General features: G+C 37.6%; 4 protein-coding genes across 4 annotated transcripts; 1 reads left to right on the top strand and 3 right to left on the bottom strand.

Annotated features, from left to right (window-relative positions):
• Window positions 1-2,809: 2,809 nt before the first annotated feature.
• Window positions 2,810-4,183, bottom strand: LOC129239266 (uroporphyrinogen-III synthase). The gene is made up of 2 exons (XM_054874634.1): window positions 3,212-4,183; window positions 2,810-3,138 (listed from the first exon to the last, which is right to left on the bottom strand). Exon 1 carries the CDS (start codon window positions 4,024-4,026, stop codon window positions 3,220-3,222), a length of 807 nt encoding a protein of 268 aa, XP_054730609.1. The 5' UTR covers window positions 4,027-4,183; the 3' UTR covers window positions 2,810-3,138; window positions 3,212-3,219.
• Window positions 4,184-7,967: 3,784 nt separating this feature from the next.
• On the bottom strand, window positions 7,968-11,377 carry LOC129238736 (uncharacterized). Its single transcript, XM_054873886.1, has 4 exons — window positions 11,153-11,377; window positions 10,589-10,939; window positions 9,867-10,518; window positions 7,968-9,805 (listed from the first exon to the last, which is right to left on the bottom strand). The coding sequence occupies exons 1-4, from the start codon at window positions 11,254-11,256 to the stop codon at window positions 8,507-8,509; spliced, it is 2,406 nt and encodes an 801-aa protein (XP_054729861.1). The 5' UTR covers window positions 11,257-11,377; the 3' UTR covers window positions 7,968-8,506.
• A 459-nt stretch (window positions 11,378-11,836) lies between these two features.
• Window positions 11,837-14,375, top strand: LOC129238502 (protein MAK16 homolog). The gene is made up of 4 exons (XM_054873544.1): window positions 11,837-11,968; window positions 12,038-12,084; window positions 12,152-12,911; window positions 14,041-14,375. Exons 1-4 carry the CDS (start codon window positions 11,954-11,956, stop codon window positions 14,218-14,220), a joined length of 1,002 nt encoding a protein of 333 aa, XP_054729519.1. The 5' UTR covers window positions 11,837-11,953; the 3' UTR covers window positions 14,221-14,375.
• A 4,021-nt stretch (window positions 14,376-18,396) lies between these two features.
• LOC129238501 (enhancer of rudimentary homolog) lies at window positions 18,397-19,779 on the bottom strand. The gene is made up of 2 exons (XM_054873543.1): window positions 19,617-19,779; window positions 18,397-19,552 (listed from the first exon to the last, which is right to left on the bottom strand). Exon 2 carries the CDS (start codon window positions 19,382-19,384, stop codon window positions 19,073-19,075), a length of 312 nt encoding a protein of 103 aa, XP_054729518.1. The 5' UTR covers window positions 19,385-19,552; window positions 19,617-19,779; the 3' UTR covers window positions 18,397-19,072.
• Window positions 19,780-23,266: the final 3,487 nt, after the last annotated feature.

The following is a 23,266-nucleotide window of genomic DNA, read 5'->3' as shown; positions in this document are numbered from 1 at the left end:
AACTTGACCGTGGACTAAGAATTCAACATGAGTAAACATTTTTTTTTTGTTTTGATATCCCACATTCAGAGGCGTACCTGGAGCACGTAGCGCCCATGGCAGCGAATAAATAGCGATAGACGATTCGGCGGGAACACGCTTTCATCTCCGAACTGAACAATGAATTCGAGCAGTGTTTCTGGACTTGAAATGGTGTTTTTTCGACCCGTGAGCAACATCCTGCAGTCAAGAATTTCTTCGTAAAGTTCATTTCCATCAATATCACTCACGTAGAATTGACCTAATTTGTAGCACTTTTTTTGTGATCGTATTCTTTTTCCTGATAAATAAGACCTTTGACATCGAGAAGGAATCCAAATTTTTCATCGATTTCATTCAACCGTACGAATCTTTCGTTCATTTCTTGAAATACTCGATCAACTCTTTCTTTCTAGACCCTTTTCATTTCTTCGTTGGCACTCAAACCTGCATCAATCGAAATCTCACCATCCATATTTTTTATTCTTCTTCGGCGTCTTCTGACATAAAATTATCCCTTCTTCGAGTGGACTATTAACGATGGCCTCTCTTTCATTTTTGAATAGCCTTCAAATCTTCAGCAGCATCGTGAAAATTCATCGTGGCATCTTGCAGCCTCTTTTGAACGCGGTCAATGCGGATTAGTACTTTATTCCAAATCCCAGCAAAATCAAAATCAATAACCTAGGTACGCCACTGCCCACATTGTATAGAGGTTGTGTTGTTTTCGAATTTCGCGCCTTAAATGACATGACCCAGTTTTGAAGAAGATGTAAAAATTATCCAGTAACTTCATTTCTGAGAATTCGCTCTCAAAGAGAAAATTGTCAAAAAAGTACATGAATGCAAAACCAGTAACAATTAGCAAATTTTACGAACAGCTGATTAAATTGTTGGCGGGAAAAGTCAAAAAAAATTTTCTGTTAAGCTACCTGGTATTAGATTAAACAAAATTAAAGCAAGTAAAATGCAAAATAACGAGCTTAGGCATCAGAAGATTTTACTTTGTCCACAATTTGATTTGTTTATTTTATTTTTAAAAGCTTACATGATAATAAAACTATTAGTAAATTCAAGCAAACTCAGCGGCTGGCTCTTGATGTGTGTTGGATCAGATACGGTCCTTTAGAAATGTGTAAACTTGTTTATGTTATCTTCAGTGGCATCTTTTAAAAATTGAAGAGGATCTCTGTTGCTGAAGTGCTGATGGCTTTGAGAAGCAAATTCTGGGAGAAGCAATACGGAGCCGTGTGTATGGTGGGTATCGATGATGCATAGGCAGGTTTTGTACGTTTGGGGTTAATGTTCGAATAAAATGGTGTTTATAATACAACCACTAGTAACTTTATTTGCCTCTATTCTTGAATAAGCCGGTGTATGTCGCCGGTCGCTCGGTAGGATGACTTCGGATGTGATTGTTGGCGTAACGGAAATGTCCCTGGCAATAATCATGCTTGGCAATTGTATCTGCCAGTGTGTTACCCTGGATGCCGGAGTGCCCAGGTATCCACATGATTTTGATACTGCTCCGATGGGAAATGAATATGTTTTTAGTACATTCAATGATTTTGCTAGACTCGTTCTAGTTTTGGATGGCTTGTAAATTACATATGTGTTTACCCTTGCTTTTGGCGCAGTATTTAACGGCTTGGCATATATGTAGTTGTTGCTTCAGCGGTGAAAATCCTGCCATCCTTTTGAATCGTCAGTAAAAACCAATTGCCAGCCGTTAAATTTATAGTCTGCGGTTGATTCGGCCAACTTGGCCCTGTAGATGGCGTTTGGAGCATTATCTTTTCGTAAAGATGTTAGGCCATTGATAAAGGATTTTTTGCTAACCGCGCATGGGGGTGATTTATTTTGTTCCATTTCATTATCGCTGTCAGATGCAGAACATTCCATTAGTAATTGTGTTTTTGTGGCAATCACAGCTCCCTTCATATTTTCCTTGCTTCCTATTGCCAAATTAGTTAATAACCAAAAAGCATAAAACACAAAAGATAACTTCAATGCTTTCGATTTATATTTCGGAGCTGCAGCAACGGTGACTGGAGGCTGAAGGCACATGTACTTACATACCTCGCTGTCATTATCCGGTTCATATATAATAGATGACTTCAAATAAATTTTATCTAAAATATACTTACATTTTCCATTTGCAAATATACTTAATCACCATTTTTATTTAAATTTAGAACTTTGACTGAATTCGCAAATTTCAATTATTCTTAATTTTTCACTTTGCAAAGAGCTTTTTTTCTCACTTGCAAATTCCTACAAGTAAGAATTTTCCCAGTAAATACTTGCAACTTCCCCTCAAAATGAAATGTCGTTTGCTCTCTCATTTTCCCCTACTTTGCAAGTTTTTTGGATACATGAACACCACAACTTGAAAATTTGTAACAAATGATTTCTTTCGTGAACTAACCTACTATATCACTTGTGTTTCAGAAACTTTCATACGCCTTATGACCTGACTCCCACAATTTAATAGTCGTATTTAAGCGAGTCACGCGTATGAAAACGCTACAAAATTGAAATTCATGTTGATAACCTCCTCCTTTTGGACTCTGCAATAAATTCAACATACATACATACATATGCACATACATACTACGTGTATGTAACAGCACTTTTCTTTAAGTAGATTTACAAATATTTATAAATAGCAGCCATTCTAATTTTGTTCTTTGTAAGAAATCTCTGTTTTGGAAGTGCCGAGTATGTAATATACATACATATGTATATAGTATTTATAAGAATTTGAAAATAAATAAATAAAAATGCGTCATTTGAACATAGTAATTAAAAATATAAAATTTTATTTAGTAACTTTTCCCTAAACTTACGATTGTATGACCAATACGAATATCATCGAAAGTGCAAGTTTCACTCAGTTGTCATATGTACATACATACATACTTACATGTTGTCACTGCAAGTACAAATGGGAATTTCAACATTCCCGTGACTGATAGTACAATGCAAAGTAATGATTCAAATGATTATTTAGAAATGAAAATAGTTCTCTCACATTCGCATGCACTTGGATGTGGATGTACGTTAGAAGCCGCACATATCCGATCACGAACAGTTGAAATATTTGGTAAGGCCTCATTGCTTTGAAAATCGAATAAATAAAATTATAAAAAATCGAATTAGCTTACAGCCGGCCTCGATTAATCTCTTAAACCTTGTTTGCTACTCCTCCGGTTTTACTTCGCCAGTCGGCTTCGGTCTGCCTACACTGGGATTCAACAGCACTTTTATGAGATACTCCACTGATGGTCGCTCGGCCGTTTGAAAAACCGGCAGACCGCGTTCCTCTATAGCCAAGCGCGTACTCGGTCCTATGGCCACCAATTTCCAGTTGCTCATGTCCACGTCATGCGCCTTACAATATTCGTGCACCCAATTAACACCCGACGGTGAGAAAAAAGCAAAGTATTCTATGTTCTCCGCCTTTAACGCACTCTCCATATTCTCCGCCAATGCTGGGTGGCAGACGGTTTCGTACACTTCACAAGCGTCCACTTGAAAGCCATTCTCCACCAACTTTGAGAGTAGTAAATCGGTGCGTAGATTGCCACAGGGCAGCAGCAGCGGCAGATCGCGCGAACCGTCGAATGTGTCCACTATGTAATCGCCTAGATTGCGTGCATTACCTGTTTGCTTGCCGTGCGTGAAGAGTTGTTGCAGTGACGATAAAGCCAAATTGTGTGTGACCTCGCCAACTGCATAATTATGCAACAACTTCCAACCACTATGCAGTTCTGATAACTGCAGTGCCTCGCAAACCGCTTCGACGCAACGTGGACTGGTGAAGATGATACCCGCGAAACGGTCTGGTGTTTGTAGTTTAGCTCGCAGCTGTTCCAAATTCTTGAAGCCGAAACTGAGTGTGGGCACGAATATTGGATTGAAGCCGTTGGAGTGCAATTCCTCCGCGTACCGGTCACTACTCTCCGATTCGGATTTGAAAATAATCACAGTGCGCCGCGCACTCATTTTCTCGATTCAATGTCAACGAAACTTGACTGACTGAATGGCTCCTACGGTTGCGAGTGGCGATGTTGTATCAAACGTTGGCAATCAGCAGGTGGCTATATGAGCAAACCAATTAATTTCTCAGCGGGCTAGTGGGCGGGGTAGTGGACGTAATGTCGAATGAGTGGCTGCAGTGTTTTGATAAAATAATTAGCTCAATGAACAGGGTTGCAGTGAGAAGCAGAAAGTGATGAATATTTTCCATTTTATTTTTTACTTATGAGAATATTTATTGTGTGGATTTTAAAAATATCTGACTAGAAAATTGTTTGTTATAGAGATATAACAGTAAAATGTTTCCTCGCGCCTTTGGCGACGATTTCAATCTGTGTCTTAAATATGATAATTAAGGTCAGTTGTTCGGTGCTGTTTTAGCTGTGGTGAATTTAAAAAAACTAGAAGTTTTTCAGTTTTTTCATGAATTGGCAAAATACCAAATGTCATAATTCTAAAGAGGATGCAAACCTCAAGTGGCAGAGGCATGTTAGCGGACATAAAAAGAAAAGCCAGTTATTTCAGGCATATTACTTGAGGCAGCAAATACGATTACAATTGGTGATACAAGGAAACATCGAAGGACGAAGAATAATTGGTAGGAACAAAATGACTGCTAATTTGTTTAAGATTTGGCCGCCGTATCCGAATGAGTTGGTGTATGAAGTGGTGTCGGAAGTGCGTAGGTTCGAATCTCCGGTAGTGTCCGGTTTTGAAGGCATGAGGAACCAAAATGATAGAAAACATGTTTTTCTAATAGCGGTCGCGGCTGGGATTCGCAATAATGTCTATGGGCAATTTTTGGCAAACTATAATGTCTTTATTAATGAAACTTCGTGCAGATGTTAGTGAGGTGTTAAGGAACACTCTTTATAACTCCAAATTATTCGGGAAATTATAATTTCGTAATTATTTGCCTTCAAAATGCCCTCGGGAATTTCACTATAATTTGGCACATTGCACTCTATATTTTTTTACACTTCACTAAAATTCACTAAATATACACTCAGACGCGTGTTTTTACTTTTTTTATCCTTATATTCGAATTATTTGCGTTAAAATTAAATGCAAATGCATTTATCCATACAAACACTTTACAATTTTAAACGCGAATAAGAAGAAGATTGGAATGACAACAGTATGATGTTGCCGGATGCCTGCAAATGAAAAGAAAAATATGAACAAAAATGAAGTATTTCAGTTTAGTGCTAATGATGGGGATAGGGGTTATTGTGCCTCCTATGACACATTTACATTCAATGGTTTTAACACGGAAAGGAGTTCTACGCAAAAATACTGTGGATTGCGTAGCCGGAGTTGGACTGATAAGGGTTAGTTTTTTGAAAAGAAACGAGCATGAGGTCCCGTTTGTAAAACTGATCGAAGCAATACAATACACTTATAAACCGTAATTTTTGGCTTTTAATTACTATATTATTTTTTGTGATGCGCTTAATATCATTGCTTTCGCTAAATTACAGAACTTTAACATTAAATTACTTAAAAACTATAAGGTTCCGGAGGGTGCGGTTTTCAGTTTTAAGATGGGGATACACCCCTCTATCCCCCCCTTTTAACCTTTTTTTCAAAGCGATAGACATTATACTAAATTTCTCCCGCGGTCGCCCCTCGGCAGATAATGGCAAACCCCGAGTGTATTTCTGCCATGAAAAAGCTCCTCGTAAAAAATATCTGCCGTTCGAAGCCGGCGTAAAACTGTAGGTATTTTCAGTTGTGAAACACCATAGAGACGCATGCCACAAATAGAAGGGGGAACTCGGCCAAACATTTAAAAAGGGGTTTAAGCTCTAATTATGTATACATGTATATACATATATAATATCAAAATAAGGTTTGTAGCCGAAAATCTGTTATCTTGTTATCGCAAACATCCAGCATGGATATGCAGAGCAAGAAGTAAAATTTTTAAACTGAGTTTAATCCTACAAAACTAGAAAGTAGACTTGAATTTGCGTCATCAATGCATCATGACCTTCATTTAAAACGCCAAAATATAATTTAATAAAAAATATATTCTAATCCAATTTCAAGGGTACCTTTTAAAAGTGGACAGTGTTTGTAAAAATAAAATTTATACGAGAAAATCAGAATTTGAGTTAAATAAAATAAAATTCAATTTTGAGGGACTTTGAGTTAAATGAAATAAAATTCAAATTTAATCTAATATCATACTGAAGTCTTGCAGTCACCTACCCTGCGAGGAGGAACTCTGGAACACCAACTCTACGACTGCCCTGCACTTAGCAAATCACAAATAAACTGCTTAGGTGCTTCATCATTTTCAGTATTAGATAATGCGGCAGATCAAAAAATTAGCAGCCTACTTAAATTACCAAAACTGTGTATTAAAGAAAAGATATAAAATAAACTCTCCATACTAACAGTTGGTATCACTATTTTCAAGTTCTGAACTATGCGCGATTTGGAGGATCAACCACGTCTAACCTAACCTATCTTTCGACAAAAATCCGTAGCTTACTCTACAACCGTTTTCCGGTTTGTGTTGATACAGAAACCTAAAACTTGAACCTCTCCCTTAAGAAGTTCATAGAAAGCAGATCAACGTTCTCTATAGAAAGAGCGGAACGTTTTTGAATTTCTTCCTTCCATTTCGCTCGAGGACTCCAATGCTTTTCTTGTTTATGCAAATGTGCTGAGTTGAATAAACTTTTCACCGAAGCACCATCGTCCAATGGAAATCGTCCATACATAACATACGATATGAAAATGTCTACGTAATTGTTATTGTTGTAGCAGCATGAACATTTTTCATTCATTAACGGGGTGACAGTCCTTGGCCGAATATAAATCCAGGTCGCTTCGTTAACATAGAACCGACTGTCGTGGGAATACAGTCAACGTAATCGGGGTTTCTTATGAGTTTTATCAAGATCGACGAGTAATTATTTTTCCCCCCGTCACTTCCAAATAGTCCTTTAAAATGCTTTGGGTTTTTATTTTTTGCTGTCTTCTCAGCTTTAGACAATATCGTCCACATAAAAGCCAAATTATCCTCTTTGTAGTCCTTGTGGTGAGCCGTAGCCGAAAGGGTTGGCGCGTGACTACCATTCGGAAAACGTAGGTTCGAATATCCTTGCATGAACATCAAATAATAGAAGTTTTCTTGTTGTTGTTGTTATTGTAGCAGCATAAACATTCGCCACAGATATGGGGAATCCTGCTGAAGTAACAGTCCTTGGCCGAATATAAATCCCGATCATTCCGGTAACCCAGAACCGACTGCCGTGGGAACGAGTTCTAGTTTTTCCCTAATTCCGGTCGCCTCTCGGCAGGTAATGGCACACCTCGAGTGTATTTTTGCCATGAAAAAGCTCTTCATAAAAACCATTTTCCGTTCGTAGCCGGATTAAAACTGTAGGGTTAGGTTAGGTTGACCTGGCTAGCTGAAAGCCATCGCATGGACCTATTGGTCCTTAGTGGTACCAGATGGAGCTTGACCCATACGTTTCCTTGTAGCCTGCGTCTTTTGCGAATCTAAGTAAGTTTTGAAGCTCTAACTCCGAGAGACATTCTAACATCTCATATTGTAGAGCTCCTAAACATGTAGGACGAAAACATAGAATGTGTTCTAGAGTTCCCTCTCTTCTAGTTCATTGCAAAATCTGCAGCCATCATTGTTTCCAATTCCCATCTTGTATGCGTGTGCCGCTAACAAATTGTGGCCTGCCAGTAGACCTACGACGAATCTGGCGCATTTGTCTGCATCCTGTGTACATATGATTTTCGCGGTTTTACAAGTGGCTAGATTATTGCACCTCCTGTCTATCCGTGCTTGCATGTCCGCAGCGATGTCATTGTATAAAAAAACCAGCACAAAAAAGAGGAGCAGCTCCACCAAACACCTAACAGAAGTGTAAGCGCCAATTGTTTATTTATTTTTAATCCTTGTGGTAAATTAAAACCCTTTCGTTTTTGGAAACCTAATGCAACATAGTAACGTCTTTATTTCTTTAAGACTTTTGTTAACGTGTCAAATTGTAGAAACAATTTTTTCAGGTCTTTACATGGCAGTGTTTAGTATGCAATTACAAATGGAACTTCAAAAATAAAGCAATAATCCAAAACCACTAATGTAACCATTAATGTTGTCAAAAAATTAATATCTCCATAAGCAACATACGAATTAAGAACAAAAGTTCTTTTTTGAAATGTTGCCCATTGCTGGGTCTTATTTTGTAAAAACTCTTAAAAAAATATACCTACTGTTGTTAGTAAAAAAAAAATGTTATATAATACAATAACAACTACAATTACCTTAACATATACAATAAATTAACCTTCTCAAATTGTGTCAGCGTAAACTCTTAGATATAAGTTCTACCAAACTAAGGATGATTTAATTACAATAAATTAATGTGACATGATAAAAAAATGATGTAGATGATTCATGTTGACTTTCCGATAGTTAAGCAATCGCTTGGCTTTCCTTCCACTTTTTCAGCAAATCCCCGCGCTTATATTTGTAAGTGGGCATCGGCATCGGCAGCTCCTCATTTATTTTGCGCAAATTAAATATGTCACGGCCCTCAATACATTTTCTTTTAGCTGGAGCACCCCAGAACTCTGATGGTGCATGACTGCCCATTGGTGAAGGCATTCCACAGTTCACTTTCAACGGCTTCCCGAGCTGCAGGTTAGATAGCAGCGATGGGCGTGGCGAATAAGCCGCACGACTGCCAGTTTCGATGGGCTGAAAAGTGCGTGTGGCATCCAATGCCTTCGGCTGCTGCAGCACCATATCATTGCTCTCGTTGGTGAATGAGTTCTCACGCGATACATTCAAACGGTCATTTTGTGATTCGAACCCCGACGATTGCGATGAAGCACGAGATATATTATCTCCAATAGAGGTCATCGTTTGACGTGGTTCGGGAAAATTTTTGTTAGTTTGTTGTGAAGAGCCCACATAAAGCCATGATGCGGCGGACGTGTTACTGGCAAGACATGTTGTGCTGAAACGGGATGGTGTGAGCAAATTTGTTGAGGTTGGACGTTGTGTCTGATATACCGCATTGCTGGATAGTGAAAACGGCGAACGTAATGCAGCGGTGTGCGCGGAAAAAGCGAGTTGATTCATCGAGCTGCCAGGGCGATATTGAGCAAAAATATCGCTACTTTGTTTTTGAAAGTTATGTGCGTTGGTGTCGCCACTAAACGAGGCATTTAAAAATGGTGTATTTGCACCAGTGTTCCGAAAGTGATTGCCACTTGCACCAAACAGAGTTGAAAGCGGGCGTTGTTGTTCGCGGTTGTTTATCTCCCAATTTGGGCAAAGAAACGGAGTGCGTGAAGTTAACGTGGCAGACGACACGGAAGTGTTAAAATCTCTCACGGATGAAGCAGCATATTGTGACTGAATTGAGCGAGGATTGGTTTGTGCGTCGAAGTAGCAAGATTTATAGCTGGAATTGGGTGAAAATTTGGCACTTGACATATTGTGCAGCGAAAATGTTGACGAAGTGACTGGTGATTTATGCAGTCCTTTCAGTGGCGGCGATGGTTGGCCACGCAGCGAGGTAGAGCGAACCGTGCTTGCATCACTGCAATTAAACTGCTGACTCAACATACTAATTGTGTCGTCATCGCTTAAGTAGTCCTCAGAATAGATTTTATGAAAACTGCTGGCGCTAGTATCGTGCAGTTTGGGTGAGACATCTACATGATTTGTCGCGGAAAGCGCAAGAGTTGCCGCTGATGCAAAGAGCTGTTGGAAACGTAGGAGCTTATCATACAGCATTCAAAATATTTACATTCATATGACTTACCATTAAAACAGTGGGGGAAAAGTATAATTGTTCTTCTGTTAAACCGCCTGCAAATGCGCTCCATAAGACCAGCAAAAAGGTAAAACGCGTTATTTTAAAGCCATCAATAATTTTATAGCCGAAAGACATGCCAAGTAGGGTAAACGGGTAAGATAGCACATAAAGCGAAGCGAAGTTAGTACGTGTGATTTGAGGCAGTTTTAGTCCCAGTGAATACAGAAGCATCATGAAAATTGTATTCGCAAACAGTCTGCATTTTTCTACCAAAGGATGCGCGCCAATTGGCGATAGAAACGTGGCCAACACACGACACAGCGCCAACACGTGTGATACGGCAAGAAACAGCTGCTCGCCAAGTCGATTGCCTAACACCGTGGTGAGGTGTTCACGGGTTAACGCCGGCAACATGTAGCACAAACACAACAAATTTACGATTGTGAGTAATGATATGTGCAGGGAAAGGCGGCGTTTCCAGTGTTGACGTTGAACATGGCGAGCTTGGGAGAAATGCGGATGTTTAAGCGTTTCAGCTCCTTTTATAATATAATCCAGAAATTTGGAACCCAGAACCATTTTCTTCTTTTCATGTAGTACTTTCCGCAAATGACGATCGCATGTCCTACACAAACGATATTGCTCTTCAATTTGCGCCCTGCAATTAATACCATTTAGAAAGCCATTAAAGCGTAGAATTAAGAGTTTGGAAGTGATACAAAACGTACTTGTAAACCTTGAGTTCTTCATCGAAACGAGACTCGTTCTTCGGTTCAAATTGTGCTAACTTTTCGACCTTTAGCCGTTGTGCTTCGTTGCAGTCATGACAGAAACCATTCTTAGATGCGTCCAGCGCCGATTCTGATGCATCATGCTCTGATGATTTATCCAGCCTTGCTACAGCAGGCAGTGAATTGCTGCAGTCCAGTTGTTGATATATTTCGCGGTTATAGTCCCCATCTTTGGTGAAGCCATTGTATTGCTCGCAATGTGGACACGTCCAACTGTTCGACTCCAAATAGGGCACGCGCGCATTTTGATTGCAAAACCAGCAATTTACAGTCGCATCGAAATTGGAACTAAAAATAGAATACAAAATAGCACGTTCATTTGAGTGATATACTCTCAAGGATTGTTGGATTTTTCAGATTAATTAATATATTTTTCAGTTGAAATATTAAAATAAAACACACGACTCAGATACTTGCAAATTTCAAACGCGAAAAATGCACTAAACCAGTTAGAAGAGGTTAGGTAGTCGGTATGTGGTCACCATATGAAAACGACTTTACCGAATTTTCACGTAGAGTTTATACAGCAGCAAAAGTCCAACAAATACGAAGGCAAGTATTGGTACCTTGCTCACAGCCAGTGATATTAGCAATTGGTAATTCATTTTGCAAATTTATGAACTTTATTCAACATTCACTCAAATTATACACGACCTTTCAACAAAATGCGCCCAACAATTGCAGAACGCGTTCTGCGGCCGTCTTGTAGTTTTTTTTATTTTTCCTACTTTTTTTATGACGAGAGGTGAATATCTGTAAAAGCGCCAACTTTCAATGACACTTCAGCAACTTGGCAGCACACTTCACTAGAGCTACTGGAGCTACCACTTCGAAATGCCCAAAACAAAAAAACAAAAAATAACAATTGAAACGGAAGCCATACATTTTTAATTCAATTTAAAAAATATCTTGAAAGAAACAACAATTTAAAAGTGCAGCAACTACATTAATATTTGGCGTATTAAACCATATACAAAAAATAAATAAATGAACATTTTCATTATTTTAAGCAAAAGCAGTCAATATGAACTCTGCCAACAACGTTCTCTGGCAAAGTTTTATCAAAACCAACGTTTTCTGGCAAAGTTTTACCAAAACCTGCAGTAATTAAACGACTGTGCATAATATTTTAGAGTGGCACCGATTGAACTAAACAAACAGCTGTTGACAGCGTTTGACGTTTTTCATGTTTTCCTTGCTGTTTTGTGTGCGTTGCTGGCACGTGTTTTGTTCGTTGATATTTACCGAATTCTGTGATTGCATTTCTTTTTAATATTTGTAATTAATAAATAAGTCAACAAAATGCAGCACGACGATGTAAGAAAAAATACTCACATTTTTAGATGGCCATGATTTGGAACTGACATTGTTTATTTACTTTTGTAGGTTGTGTGGAGTATTATAAACAAATCTTTTTGCTCGCATAAAGTCAAGTAAGATACATTTATATTTTATGAAGTGGTTTATTAAAAAAACTAACATTTTATCTCGTACCCATAGAACCGATACACGTACATTTTGCCGGCATGAATACAATTTAACCGGTCTCTGTACGCGTCGCACTTGTCCGCTAGCCAACTCGCAATATGCCACAGTCCGCGAAGAAAAGGGCATCATTTATCTTTACATGAAGACTGCCGAAAGAGCACACATGCCAAACAAAATGTGGGAGCGTGTGAAACTGTCGCGCAACTTCGAAAAAGCCATCCAGCAGATTAACGAGAATTTAGTGTTTTGGCCTAAGTATATGATTACCAAAAATAAGCAACGTTTTTTGAAAATTACACAGTACCTCATACGTATGCGTAAACTTAAGCTGAGGCGACAGAAATTGATAGTGCCACTTTCGCGAAAGATTGAAAGGCGGGAAACGCGTCGCGAGCAAAAGGCATTGATTGCTGCAAAAATTGACAATCACATCGAAAAAGAGTTATTGGAACGACTTAAAAGTGGTACATACCAAGATATATATAATTTCCCACAGACAGCATTCAATAAGGCGTTGGAAGCGGAAGAGGTGGAAGATGAAGAGGAGAGCGAGGAAGAAGAAAAAGAACTTGAAAAGGAAATGGAAGTGGACGAAGAGGTGCGACGTGAATTGCTTGATGAAGAATTTGTTGAAGCTGATTCAGATGAGGCGGACGAGGGTGAGGATGAGGATGAGGACGAAGTAGACAGTGATTCGGGAGAACGGCAAGAAATTGAAGTGGACAGTGATTTTGCTGCTTCCGATAGTGATGACGACGCCGACGATATTGAGGTGAGTAACATTTCTATATATTGTACTTTTTTCGGAAAATAACACAAGCACAAGTTATGCGCTTAACAACTAATACATGCGATTGTAAAAAAAAGACAACTGAGCGAATATTCAAATAGCAGTTAGCACCGCTGGTATTTGTAAAACTCTTAAGTTGCAGCTGAAACTGCAACTGATCACTTATTTGCGGTTTCATAAGAATAAATATCTAGCTTTCGACTATGCGACTTACTATGCTATGTATGCCGTGTAATATACAATTTTTTTAGCGGTTAGATTTTTAATTGATGGCTTTTAAAAATATACTTTATGTACATACATACATACGTATGCGTATTGTAATGACATTTTCTGCCATCGCTTTTAATCTGAAGTGGTTTTCCGGTCGAATGTGATATGCGATAAAACATTCCGTAATTCGCGACCGGTGAATACGTTTGTCGTCGATACGCTTACACTTAACTCAAACAAACATTTCAGTGTGACAAGCGCTTCCATTCTGATTAGCTCGTGCCTAAAACGCGGCAAACGTGTGCGCACTTCGCTTAGTCGGTATTATTGTAAATAAGAATAATTACGAACGTATCGCGTAAGTGCTTCAAGTATATCACTAACAGCATCATTTGAAAATTTGCGGCTTCTGCAGCAACATATTTGAGTTTACAGTGCAAAATTTCTAGAAAAGCAATGTGGCAATTTAGCTTGCAACTTTTGCCGCTATAAAGTGCACCTATGGATATCCGAAACACCAGGAGACAATGCAGTGATTTACTACTGATACCAATGGCATTGTGTGATCACTTATTAATTATACCAGTGCTTGCTTGCCGCTTATTAATTAAAGAGTTTTTATTTTATGTGCACTTCCTGTCAAACAAATAACTTTACTTACTTCATTTGCATATGTATGCATATATGCGCATATATCTCCTTTGACGATCAAAGTTGAAAGTTCATTGTTATTAGCACTAAGCATTCAAGCGCGAAACCTTCGATATTTACCTGTAAATAATTAATTGTGTGCTATGCATACAGCTTAAGTTAATCGCCGTGCTTGTGTTACGCCTGCCCGCACAATAAATACTTATTTATATTGTAAAACTAATTCACTTTTTCGCCTGCAACACAGGATACACCAGCGCCCGGTGCTTTCATACGCGCTCCAATTAAGTCAAGTAAAAAGACGCCTGCAGACGCGGCCGCCAGCAGCAATAAAACAGCGAAACGTCGCACCAAGAAACCTAAAGTGGAGATCGAATATGAAATGGAAACTGAAACTGCTGCAGAGAGGCAAAGGCTACATAACTGAGGTACGACAGTGCGTTCGTACATCTGTTGTTCCAACTGACGGTGCCCCCCGCCCTTTTAAGTTTTTGCTGTGTATAGGAAGTTGTGGCATTAGAACGATGCATAATTCAAATCGATTTGTGTATTCAATAAAAACGAATGCAATTAAAATACTAATTTTAATTGTTTGTATGTATTGATCTCGTATTTAGCAGCGCGTATTAGCAATCCGTGTTGCGCTAATAACAAAAAATCTTGGCCTGTGAGTTGGACCGGTCAAAAACCGGTTTTATAGTAACTGCCATACTCGCTAAAATATAGGTATTTTTTTTTTTCATTATTTAGAATTGCATTCATTCTTGATCGCAACCGCATGACAGATGAGAAAATTTCAACACAACAAAAACATTAAAGATGTTAACCTCGACATTGCGATCTCACTCCATATTTAAGTGGTTTCGCATATTGTACTTAAATATTGGTCAAAGTTGAACAGCTTATGACGTAGGGCAATTAAATTGCTTCATTTAGTAAATACTTACATACGAAACGCACACACGTGTAAATGAAAACAACAAAACGTTGTTTTATTGTTCTTCAGTTAAATGGCTGTACAAACAAATTGATGCATTGTGAGAAAACACTTTTAAAATACGTAATATCGAGTTCTTTATGGAGAAATGGTAGAAAGCGAAACGAAAATTAAATTATTTAGTAAAAAAAATTATTTTAAAAATACGAGTGAATGAATGAAAGATTCTAGATTAAATGAAAGATAAAGAACTCTTGCAAAGAAAAAAATGGTAGAAAGTGAAACGAAAATTGAATTATTTAGTAAAAAAAAATTATTATTTCAAAAATACGAGTGAATGAATGAAAGATTCTAGATGAAGAAAGATGAAATGCAAGATAAAGAACTCTTGCAAACTGAATGAATATTTAGAAAAAACATTATTTTTCTGTTTAACACATTTTATTCATTCATAAGTAACGGTAATTCTAGAATGACTGAGTCGATGCTAATATATCGCACTTGTTACGTTAAAGCGTAACAACTCAAAATCTGAACATTTTCAGTAGAGACGAAAAACTGTTTCCGTAAATATTGATAATATATTACAAGGAAAAAAATATGTATCTGCACGAAAATATCACTAAAAACAATATATCGATTGTTTCATTCTTATTTGTTTAGTAGTTGCGCTAAAAGAACAAATTTTTGAGTTGTTACTCTTTTCCTGAAATTTTTGTATACACTTAGTGGTGCTATTTTGAGTTGTCTCTGTTTAACTGAAAAAATAACACGTAACTTAAACAAACTTAAACAAACCGTTTGGTTGTAAACAGGCACAATTCAAAATGTTTCACTTTATGTGACACAAATTTGTTCAAACAGTTGGAGACAACTAAAAATGTAACTCTTTAGTTGAGACAAAAGAAGTCATTCTGAAAACAAAGAGAGAGTCATAACGGTTTTTTTAACGAAAGACTAGACAAATCACTGAACGATTTTTACAGTGGGTAGAGATGACCTCTGTGCATTGTTTTCTTGCAAAAAACTAAAATTTGGAAATTTTGAGTTGTTACGCTTTAACGTAACAAGTGCGATATGTACATACATATGTCACCTAACCTGTGCGGAATTCTGTAATCTAGTTGCGAGTCTTATTAAAAAACCAGGCTATCTAATACGATTAGCTGTTGAGCTACAGTTACAAGCGATCTTTAGATGCAAAAATCTGTCATTGAAACACAGGTTAGGTTAAAATGTTTGCCCAAAGAGTGGGCATACTTGGACGAAGACATCGAATTCATCCTTGAAACACACTTGCGCATGTTGCTAGAGTGCTGTAACGCCGGTAGCGTAGATTCGACTCTTAAGAAATATATTCGTCTGGCAGTCGAGTATAAAGGGTTTTCCAATAACAGGTGTTACAGGTGAATGGATTGCGCTATCGAGAGATGATTAACGATTTTTTATGGCCGGAATTGGATGGTATTGATCTGGACAACGTTTATTTTCAACAAGATGGCGCTACGTACCACACAAGCAACGAAACCATTGATCTTTTACGGAAAAAGTTTCCGGACCGTGTTACCTCTCGAAGAGACCCCAGAGAGCATGAGAGAGAGAGAGAGAAAGAATATATATCTAAATAATTCACAACATTTGCAGAGAATACAAATAGACAAAATTTACAAAACACGGCGAAGGGCCGACCGGTGTAGGTAAACACCGGACCTAAACCGTGGCAACAACGCGCACTACTCCGAGCGTTTATTACCCGCACAAACGCAGCGATTCCAGGACCGCAGCAGCGGCACAAATTACCGCAGGCAATACCAATAAATCCGATGGATAGCACTTTATAGTACGCACAAGCAGTAGCCAGGAAATAGAAATACGCGCCAAAAAGTAAGCACCAAAAAAAAAAAAACGCCAAAAAAATGGGGACAAAAAACGCCCCAAACAGTAGGCACCAAGGAAATATAACTCCAGAAAGTAGATACCAAAAATATATCTCCTACAAGTTTGCTCCAAAAAACAAGTGCCAAAAAGTAGGCAGTGTTATTTCTCACTAGAAAATAGCAACCACAAGAAAAAACTCAGGGAAAATAGCTTAAAGTGTATCTAAGAGATATATAAGGTATAGCTCGCTCTCTCCTTTTCCTCTACGTTATATCTTTTTTCTCTCTCGCGGAACGAAAACACCCAAATGTTGCACGGCCTTGAAATTTTACTTTCCATTCTCGCTCGTCCATCGACGCCTAAGAAGTTTGACTTCAAAAATCCATTTTTTTTCTGACTACCCTTAACTCCTAAGGGTCTAAAGCCCAATAAAATTATACTTTCAAGGCAAACAAACATTTGTTGTTGTTGTAGCTGTAATGGTATGGACAACCTTAAGGGTCTAAAGTGCACTAAAATTATATTTTCAAGGCATGCAAAAATTGCAGAGATCTAAAATTACTATAAAAACCATGTCAAAAAATATCGATAGAATTTTAAAGACCGTCTGATGAACTTTAACAGGCCTACGAAACGGTTGACACAACCGTAACTAGTCATTGTTCTGTCGTTCAATCTTACCTTAACTCTTTTCCAGCTTCTCCTCCCCCCTTGATTCAGCGACAATAGACAAATAGGAGCATTCTACTTCAAGTGCGCCTTCTTATGCCAATGACAAACTAACCTGAGTTATTTGGTAGTCCAAAACTTATGCGTTTGTAAAAAACTTCAAATATTTGTGAACAAAATTAGAAATAGCCACATAAGTAGACATCATTTATTGCAAATGCATATAACTCATCTTCCACACACACACACATGCATACATATTTAAGCGCATCTTTCCAAATAACTAAGTTTTTAGTTGCCGCTAATTAAACAAAGGCCAAGTTTTATGCCAACGTTTCTTAAACAATTCATTAGCGATATGTAAATACGTTTTATAGTAGCTGATCGTAAATAGTATTTAATTACGGCTTATTATCAGACCTTCGTGTTTCAATGGAAACGTTGATGCGCTTGAGTGGACACCAAAGCTCGAAATGTGTAATTTTTTAAACGGTCCACCACATTATAAAATATAATATTATCAAATACTGGGATGTCTGCACTTCGACCTAAATATATTTTTTGCCCTCTACTCAGCACAATATGTACCTCATCCAAACTATGTTTCTTCAACATGCCTTGGATGCAACTTGCTTGGACTGAGGAAGCACTTTTCTTCTGGCCATACCAGGCCAAGACGTCTACTCCTTCTTGCTATGGCATCGTATTAGGGAAAAGGTGTGTTCTTGGCTCTGGGGATTGGTCACAAAAACTACAGTAGTCGGTGCAGCCTAGCCTATGCACGTGGCTGCGTAATCTGTGAGAATGCCAGCCAGCATTGCTAGTTTGTTTTTAGGGTTGTAACCTCCCTGACGAACCGCACAGCGTTACGCCTCGTAGCTTTAGATCTTCAAACAAGAAACGAATCGATTCCATTTAGTTATGAGGCTGCAGCCTCTCGTTCCCAAGTATCCCTGTGGGTCATAAAAGCCGGATAAAAATGTGTTCTCATAGTAAATTATATTTCTCTCCGCACTCAAGGACTAGTGCGCGTCTTAACCTCTATATGTAGTTTTATAAATATGTCCTTTTGGGTGGTTTTTGCAACATTTTCCAGATCTGCAGAATTTATCAACACCATTTAAATAAGAATTATCTTTATTTTTTGCTATCAATTATTCTTTAAAGTATACACATCCAATGGCTTCTGTTTACAAAGTATCTGAATAGTCAGATTACCATATCTTTTTTTAGATTTTGCATTCAAACCTTCAAGAAATACTTATTACTATCTTAAGACTATAATTAATTAAGAAGTTAGTGCCCGAAATTGGAGTTTCAAGATACATCAAAGTTCAGTACATTTTGTTTCTAAATCTGCTATACGATTGATTGGCTCCTTGCGTTTTGCACTGCTGCATATTGTATAGTATTATAAAAAAACTGATTATTTTTCATGAACAAATGATGATTACATAAATATTTATTTCAATGTTATAGCAAAAATACAAAATACTACTCTTGTCAAATATGTTCAGCATATGAAATTAAATTACTGGATATTCCTAAAATGTTTTTAAAGTAGCGATTTAGATTTAGATTTATATCAGTTGTTATTTTTGCGTAAAAATTCTGAATTAACTGCAATATTAGATGCTTTGATAAGAGCTTACAGTAAATTAAATAAAAAATGATATTACATTTTACAATAATTTACAAATAATATGTAATAGCTTTTCATTGCAAACTGATTTTACGCATATTTGTTTTTCATTTATACGTCCGTTATCAGCTCTTTAGCGCTGCCTTTAACACATCAATTTGAGTTACCTGCTGCCTGTCTTAACAGCACATAAATTTTCTCCTTGATCCACTCCTTGTTATAGGGCGCATATGTATTTGTTGACTTTTGATAGACGAGGCAACTTATATCAGCCAATTGGTCCACAAAATCAAAGAGTTGACTAATGTCGTAAGTAATAGTAGGTGTGTTTGGATTGCGTCTCTTCAGGTGCTCTTCGTAGATTTTGCAAACACCTTCCATGCATTCGGTGACGCTCTCATAGTCGCTGTATGTGCGCGTCTCAGGGCGGGAAGCTGGCTGCACTAGCAGAATTGTGTGAGACATGTTGACTTAGCGGCAGTGTGTTTTTATTTAAGCAGGAAGAATAGTCTAGAAACGGCGCGGTTTTATCCAACTCTCCGTAGTAGCAAGTAAATACTTGACCGGCGCTCTGACCCTGGCACAATTGTTTTTGGTTGTTAATTAGTTGCAGTTAGCTAGCACGTTATACCACTGAAAATGCAAGCACATGGGCTATAATACCTATAGTTGTAAACAGTGTAGAATTTGTACTCACGTCTTTTAGTATTTTGTCAAATAATTTTTCCTGCTACTATTCGACTGTTTAATTATATTTGTAAGCTAGAGAATTATTTTTCTGATGCTGTCAAATTTAGTCGGCTTCCATGTGGATCTCTTTGGCTTGTTCTCGCATATGTGTGTGTTTACAAAAATATACGTTGTGTGCTAGCTGTTTCTTTCTGACCTATGCACTTACTGCAGAGAACGTAAATTTCACAAATAACGTAAATTAATTTACGTTCTCTGCGGGTAGTGAATATTAGAAAAGTATTCGGTCATGCTAACTTTTACCAATTCAAAAGCTTATAATTTTACGTAAAACAGCAAATGCCGAATTAATTACATATTAATTGATATTTTTTTTATTTTTTACTAATTTATTGCGTTACAGTTATGATATTTGAATTCTCTATAGACCAAATTATATATATGGAAAATTTTAAAAATGTTCGAATAATAATAATGTGGCGTAGATATGGGTCTAAGTTAATGCGAAGAAATTTTTCTTGGCATCCTCAGAAAGTCGTCTCTGCGTAACAAGAACGACCTGAATTTATGCCCAAACAACGTGGCCGCAGTAGAGCAAATGTTAAAGCTGGCCACAACCAGTGCACAATTCTCAGCGATTTGTTGCAGTTCGGCGAGAATCCATCGTGTATGGCGAAGTGCGGAGACAAATCCCACGTAAATGAAAATTTTCATTTAACTGGGACTTGTTGCTAGTTTGTGACGTAATTTGTGTATTTTTTCATTTTTTTGACTGACCCTCGTCGAGATAAGAGTAATCCGACAAATTACAAGTGTTAATATAAATTGTTTAGAAGATATAAGGAAATTATTAATAAGAATTTAGTGTTTCAAAATTGCGCCATCATTATGACAATTAAAAAATTAATTATTCAAAACACGTTTTCTCTCTTTTTCGTTTTTTTTTTCTTAATGCACATGTTAATATCTGCAAGAGCAATCGCAGCATCCGCTTTTTTATTTCGCATGTTAACAGTACGACGATCGCAACGAAATGATGGTTTATGGATTTGTGTACAGTGTGCTATGGACTAAGTACAAATCGCTTGGAATTGCCCCCTGTTTATGGCCGGCTTAAGGCCGACTATCATTTGGTTGGTACCGGGCTCGAAGCCCACTCTACAACATTTTCCTAGGGAAAACCAGATGATTGAACTGGATAGTGGATTCTCAATCAACACCGTTTTATTCATAAAGTAGTCTACAGGCGATGAACAAGCTCGCTCTTGTTTGCCACGGATGGTTCATATGGGAGTTTGTGTTAAGCAAAAACGCGGATGATGCGATTGTAATGTTTGTTATTTATGCCTGCTTAAAAAGAAAAAGAAAAAAAGAGGAAAAAAAAACATGAAATTGTTGGAGTCTAGAAATTAAAAAAAAAATTGAAATGTCTCGAATTGGTAACGCCTGCAATAGTTAAAAAATATACATTAATGCGAGACGTCATTACGCCACACGATAGATTATCCGCTACGTTAAGATTCTTTGGCTCAGGACAAAGTTAGAAATTTTTTACCAATATTTCACCTCAATCGCTCGGTTTAATAGTAGTAGCAACATGTTCAGCAATGATTTCCACACTAAAGCCATTTAATCTTAACCCATGCTGTGGTTTTTTCGATTTTTTTATGTTTTCCATTTTTTATTTGCCATAATTCTAGCTCGTTTTTTGGGAACTCAATTAACTGCACTACTACTTTTTGATTCAAGGCCATGTTTTTCCGCCGATGTGCACATTCCAAACATCAACACGAAATGGAATAGTTGTGTTTGTTTTCAGTGTAATGTTCGCGCACCACACCACGAGCGATGAAACTATGCCCGAGCCGTTCGCTGAAAATTATTTCTTTTTTTTATTTTTGGCCAACATGCTCGCCAATACGCCCAGAGGCGAACATGAAGGGGAGCGCGAGCATACTCGCAAGCACGTCGTCTGTAGCCTACTTAAGGCAGTGAAGGCAACTACGTCAGGGCTTGTCACACCGAGAAAAAAAACTCGATACTGTTGAATTAAGTGATGATTTGCATCTACAATGATAATACCTATTATTGCTTTTTTATTTTTCAATATCATAATTTAATTATTACAGAAAATCATGAAGAAGCTTCGATAATTGCTTTGCTTAGGGGCTCCGACATGATTAATCCGGTGCTGTGTCTGATTTTATTGTGTATTTTATATTTACAAAAAGTAACTATTGTGGAATTAAATTTAAGGGTTTTCCAATAAGAGGTGTTATTTTGATATTGGAAGAAAAATGAAAATTAATATAAATGATCGGATGTTTATTTCATTATAAAGAGGACGGTATGCCCATAATAAATAACATCAGTCAAATTACCACCACGACCACGCTTACAAGACAATATCCTTTTCATGAAATTTTCCATAACTAAATTGCAAAGTGCTCTTGGTCTTTGAGGTCTTGAATCGATCTTGGGCTGTTGGCATAGACCTTCTCTTTCACGTGGCCTCAAAGAAAAAAGTCACGAGGTGTTAAATCACAAGATCTCGGTGGCCAATTGTAATAACCTCTTCGAGAGATAACAGGGTCCGGAAACTTTTCCCGTAAAAGATCAATAGTTTCGCTGCTTGTGTGGCACGTAGCGCCGTCTTGTTAAAAATAAACGTTGTCCAGATCAATACCATCCAATTCCGGCCATAAAAAATCTTTAATCATCTCTCGATAGCGATCGATAACACCTGTTATTGGAAAACCATTTACATATTAGTAGGAATTTTGCAATGGTGGTACAGCTTACTTTAAAATTTTTGTAAGTTGTTAGAGCTTCTTATAGTTGCTGATGTTCGTTATACATTTTTAAGCTTTTATAGTACAAATTTTGCTAACGAATTTTCGTTTGGTAAAACGGAACTTTAAAATTATCCCTAACTCTTGTTTTATGAGCGTGAGTGTCACTAGTACACGTGTGGACTAAATAATAGGTGTGTGCTGAATCTGTACTGATTTTACGCCCAATAGTGTAATAACTGATATTTATTTTTGATACCGCTACATTTTAATGAAACAAAAGGGAAACTAGAACGTAAGTAAAAAGCATTTTTGCGATTCAATTGGTCATTTTGCGTGTTATTGGAAAGTAATGATTCTTTGATTGAATTCGCTTGGCCATAAAAATAGGTGTATCAGCATTTTTTCGAAAATACCTTGTTATTTGAAGTGCTATCAAGTATGTTTTGCTGCATTGTTCGATTTGTATTCTTTTGACTGGTTCAATAATTATTTCGAATGGGTCGTAATAGCCACTGCACCGAAGTAGAGCGTCAATTGGTGAAGAAACTTCGTGCGGAAGGGAAAACGTATCGCTACATTGCCAATACATTGGGACGGTTGGGAAACTTTGTTACGAACTCTTTAAAAAAGATGTGTGAGAAAGAAAATCGTGGACGGCCAAGATTGACGGGCCCGGCAGAGGATCGCCGTATAGTTCTTATGACCAAAAAGGATCCTTTTGTGTCTTCGCGACAAGTCGCAGCAGAAATGGGATTGAATATAAGCTCGCGGACAATACGACGGCGCTTAGTGGACGCTAATCTACCAGGACGAAAAGCTAGAAGAGTTCCACTTCTACGAAAGGTGCACATACAGAGAAGAA

Source organism: Anastrepha obliqua, chromosome 2 (genome assembly GCF_027943255.1).
Source record: "Anastrepha obliqua isolate idAnaObli1 chromosome 2, idAnaObli1_1.0, whole genome shotgun sequence".
NCBI classification, from domain to species: domain Eukaryota; kingdom Metazoa; phylum Arthropoda; class Insecta; order Diptera; family Tephritidae; genus Anastrepha; species Anastrepha obliqua.
This window is presented reverse-complemented; position numbering and strand designations above follow the sequence as displayed.

Bases quoted from the DNA above. Each gene is read 5' to 3' on its own strand.
- LOC129238736 (XM_054873886.1), bottom strand. From the start codon at position 11,256: ATGAATTACCAATTGCTAATATCACTGGCTGTGAGCAAGGTACCAATA. The intron at 10,519-10,588 runs GTACGTTTTGTA...TATTAATTGCAG, and splicing joins GAAGAACTCAAGGTTTACAA to GGCGCAAATTGAAGAGCAAT. The intron at 9,806-9,866 runs GTAAGTCATATG...CGTTTCCAACAG, and splicing joins TTTCCCCCACTGTTTTAATG to CTCTTTGCATCAGCGGCAAC.
- LOC129238502 (XM_054873544.1), top strand. The intron at 12,085-12,151 runs GTAAGATACATT...TCGTACCCATAG, and splicing joins TTTTGCTCGCATAAAGTCAA to AACCGATACACGTACATTTT. The intron at 12,912-14,040 runs GTGAGTAACATT...CCTGCAACACAG, and splicing joins ACGACGCCGACGATATTGAG to GATACACCAGCGCCCGGTGC.
- LOC129239266 (XM_054874634.1), bottom strand. From the start codon at position 4,026: ATGAGTGCGCGGCGCACTGTGATTATTTTCAAATCCGAATCGGAGAGT.
- LOC129238501 (XM_054873543.1), bottom strand. From the start codon at position 19,384: ATGTCTCACACAATTCTGCTAGTGCAGCCAGCTTCCCGCCCTGAGACG.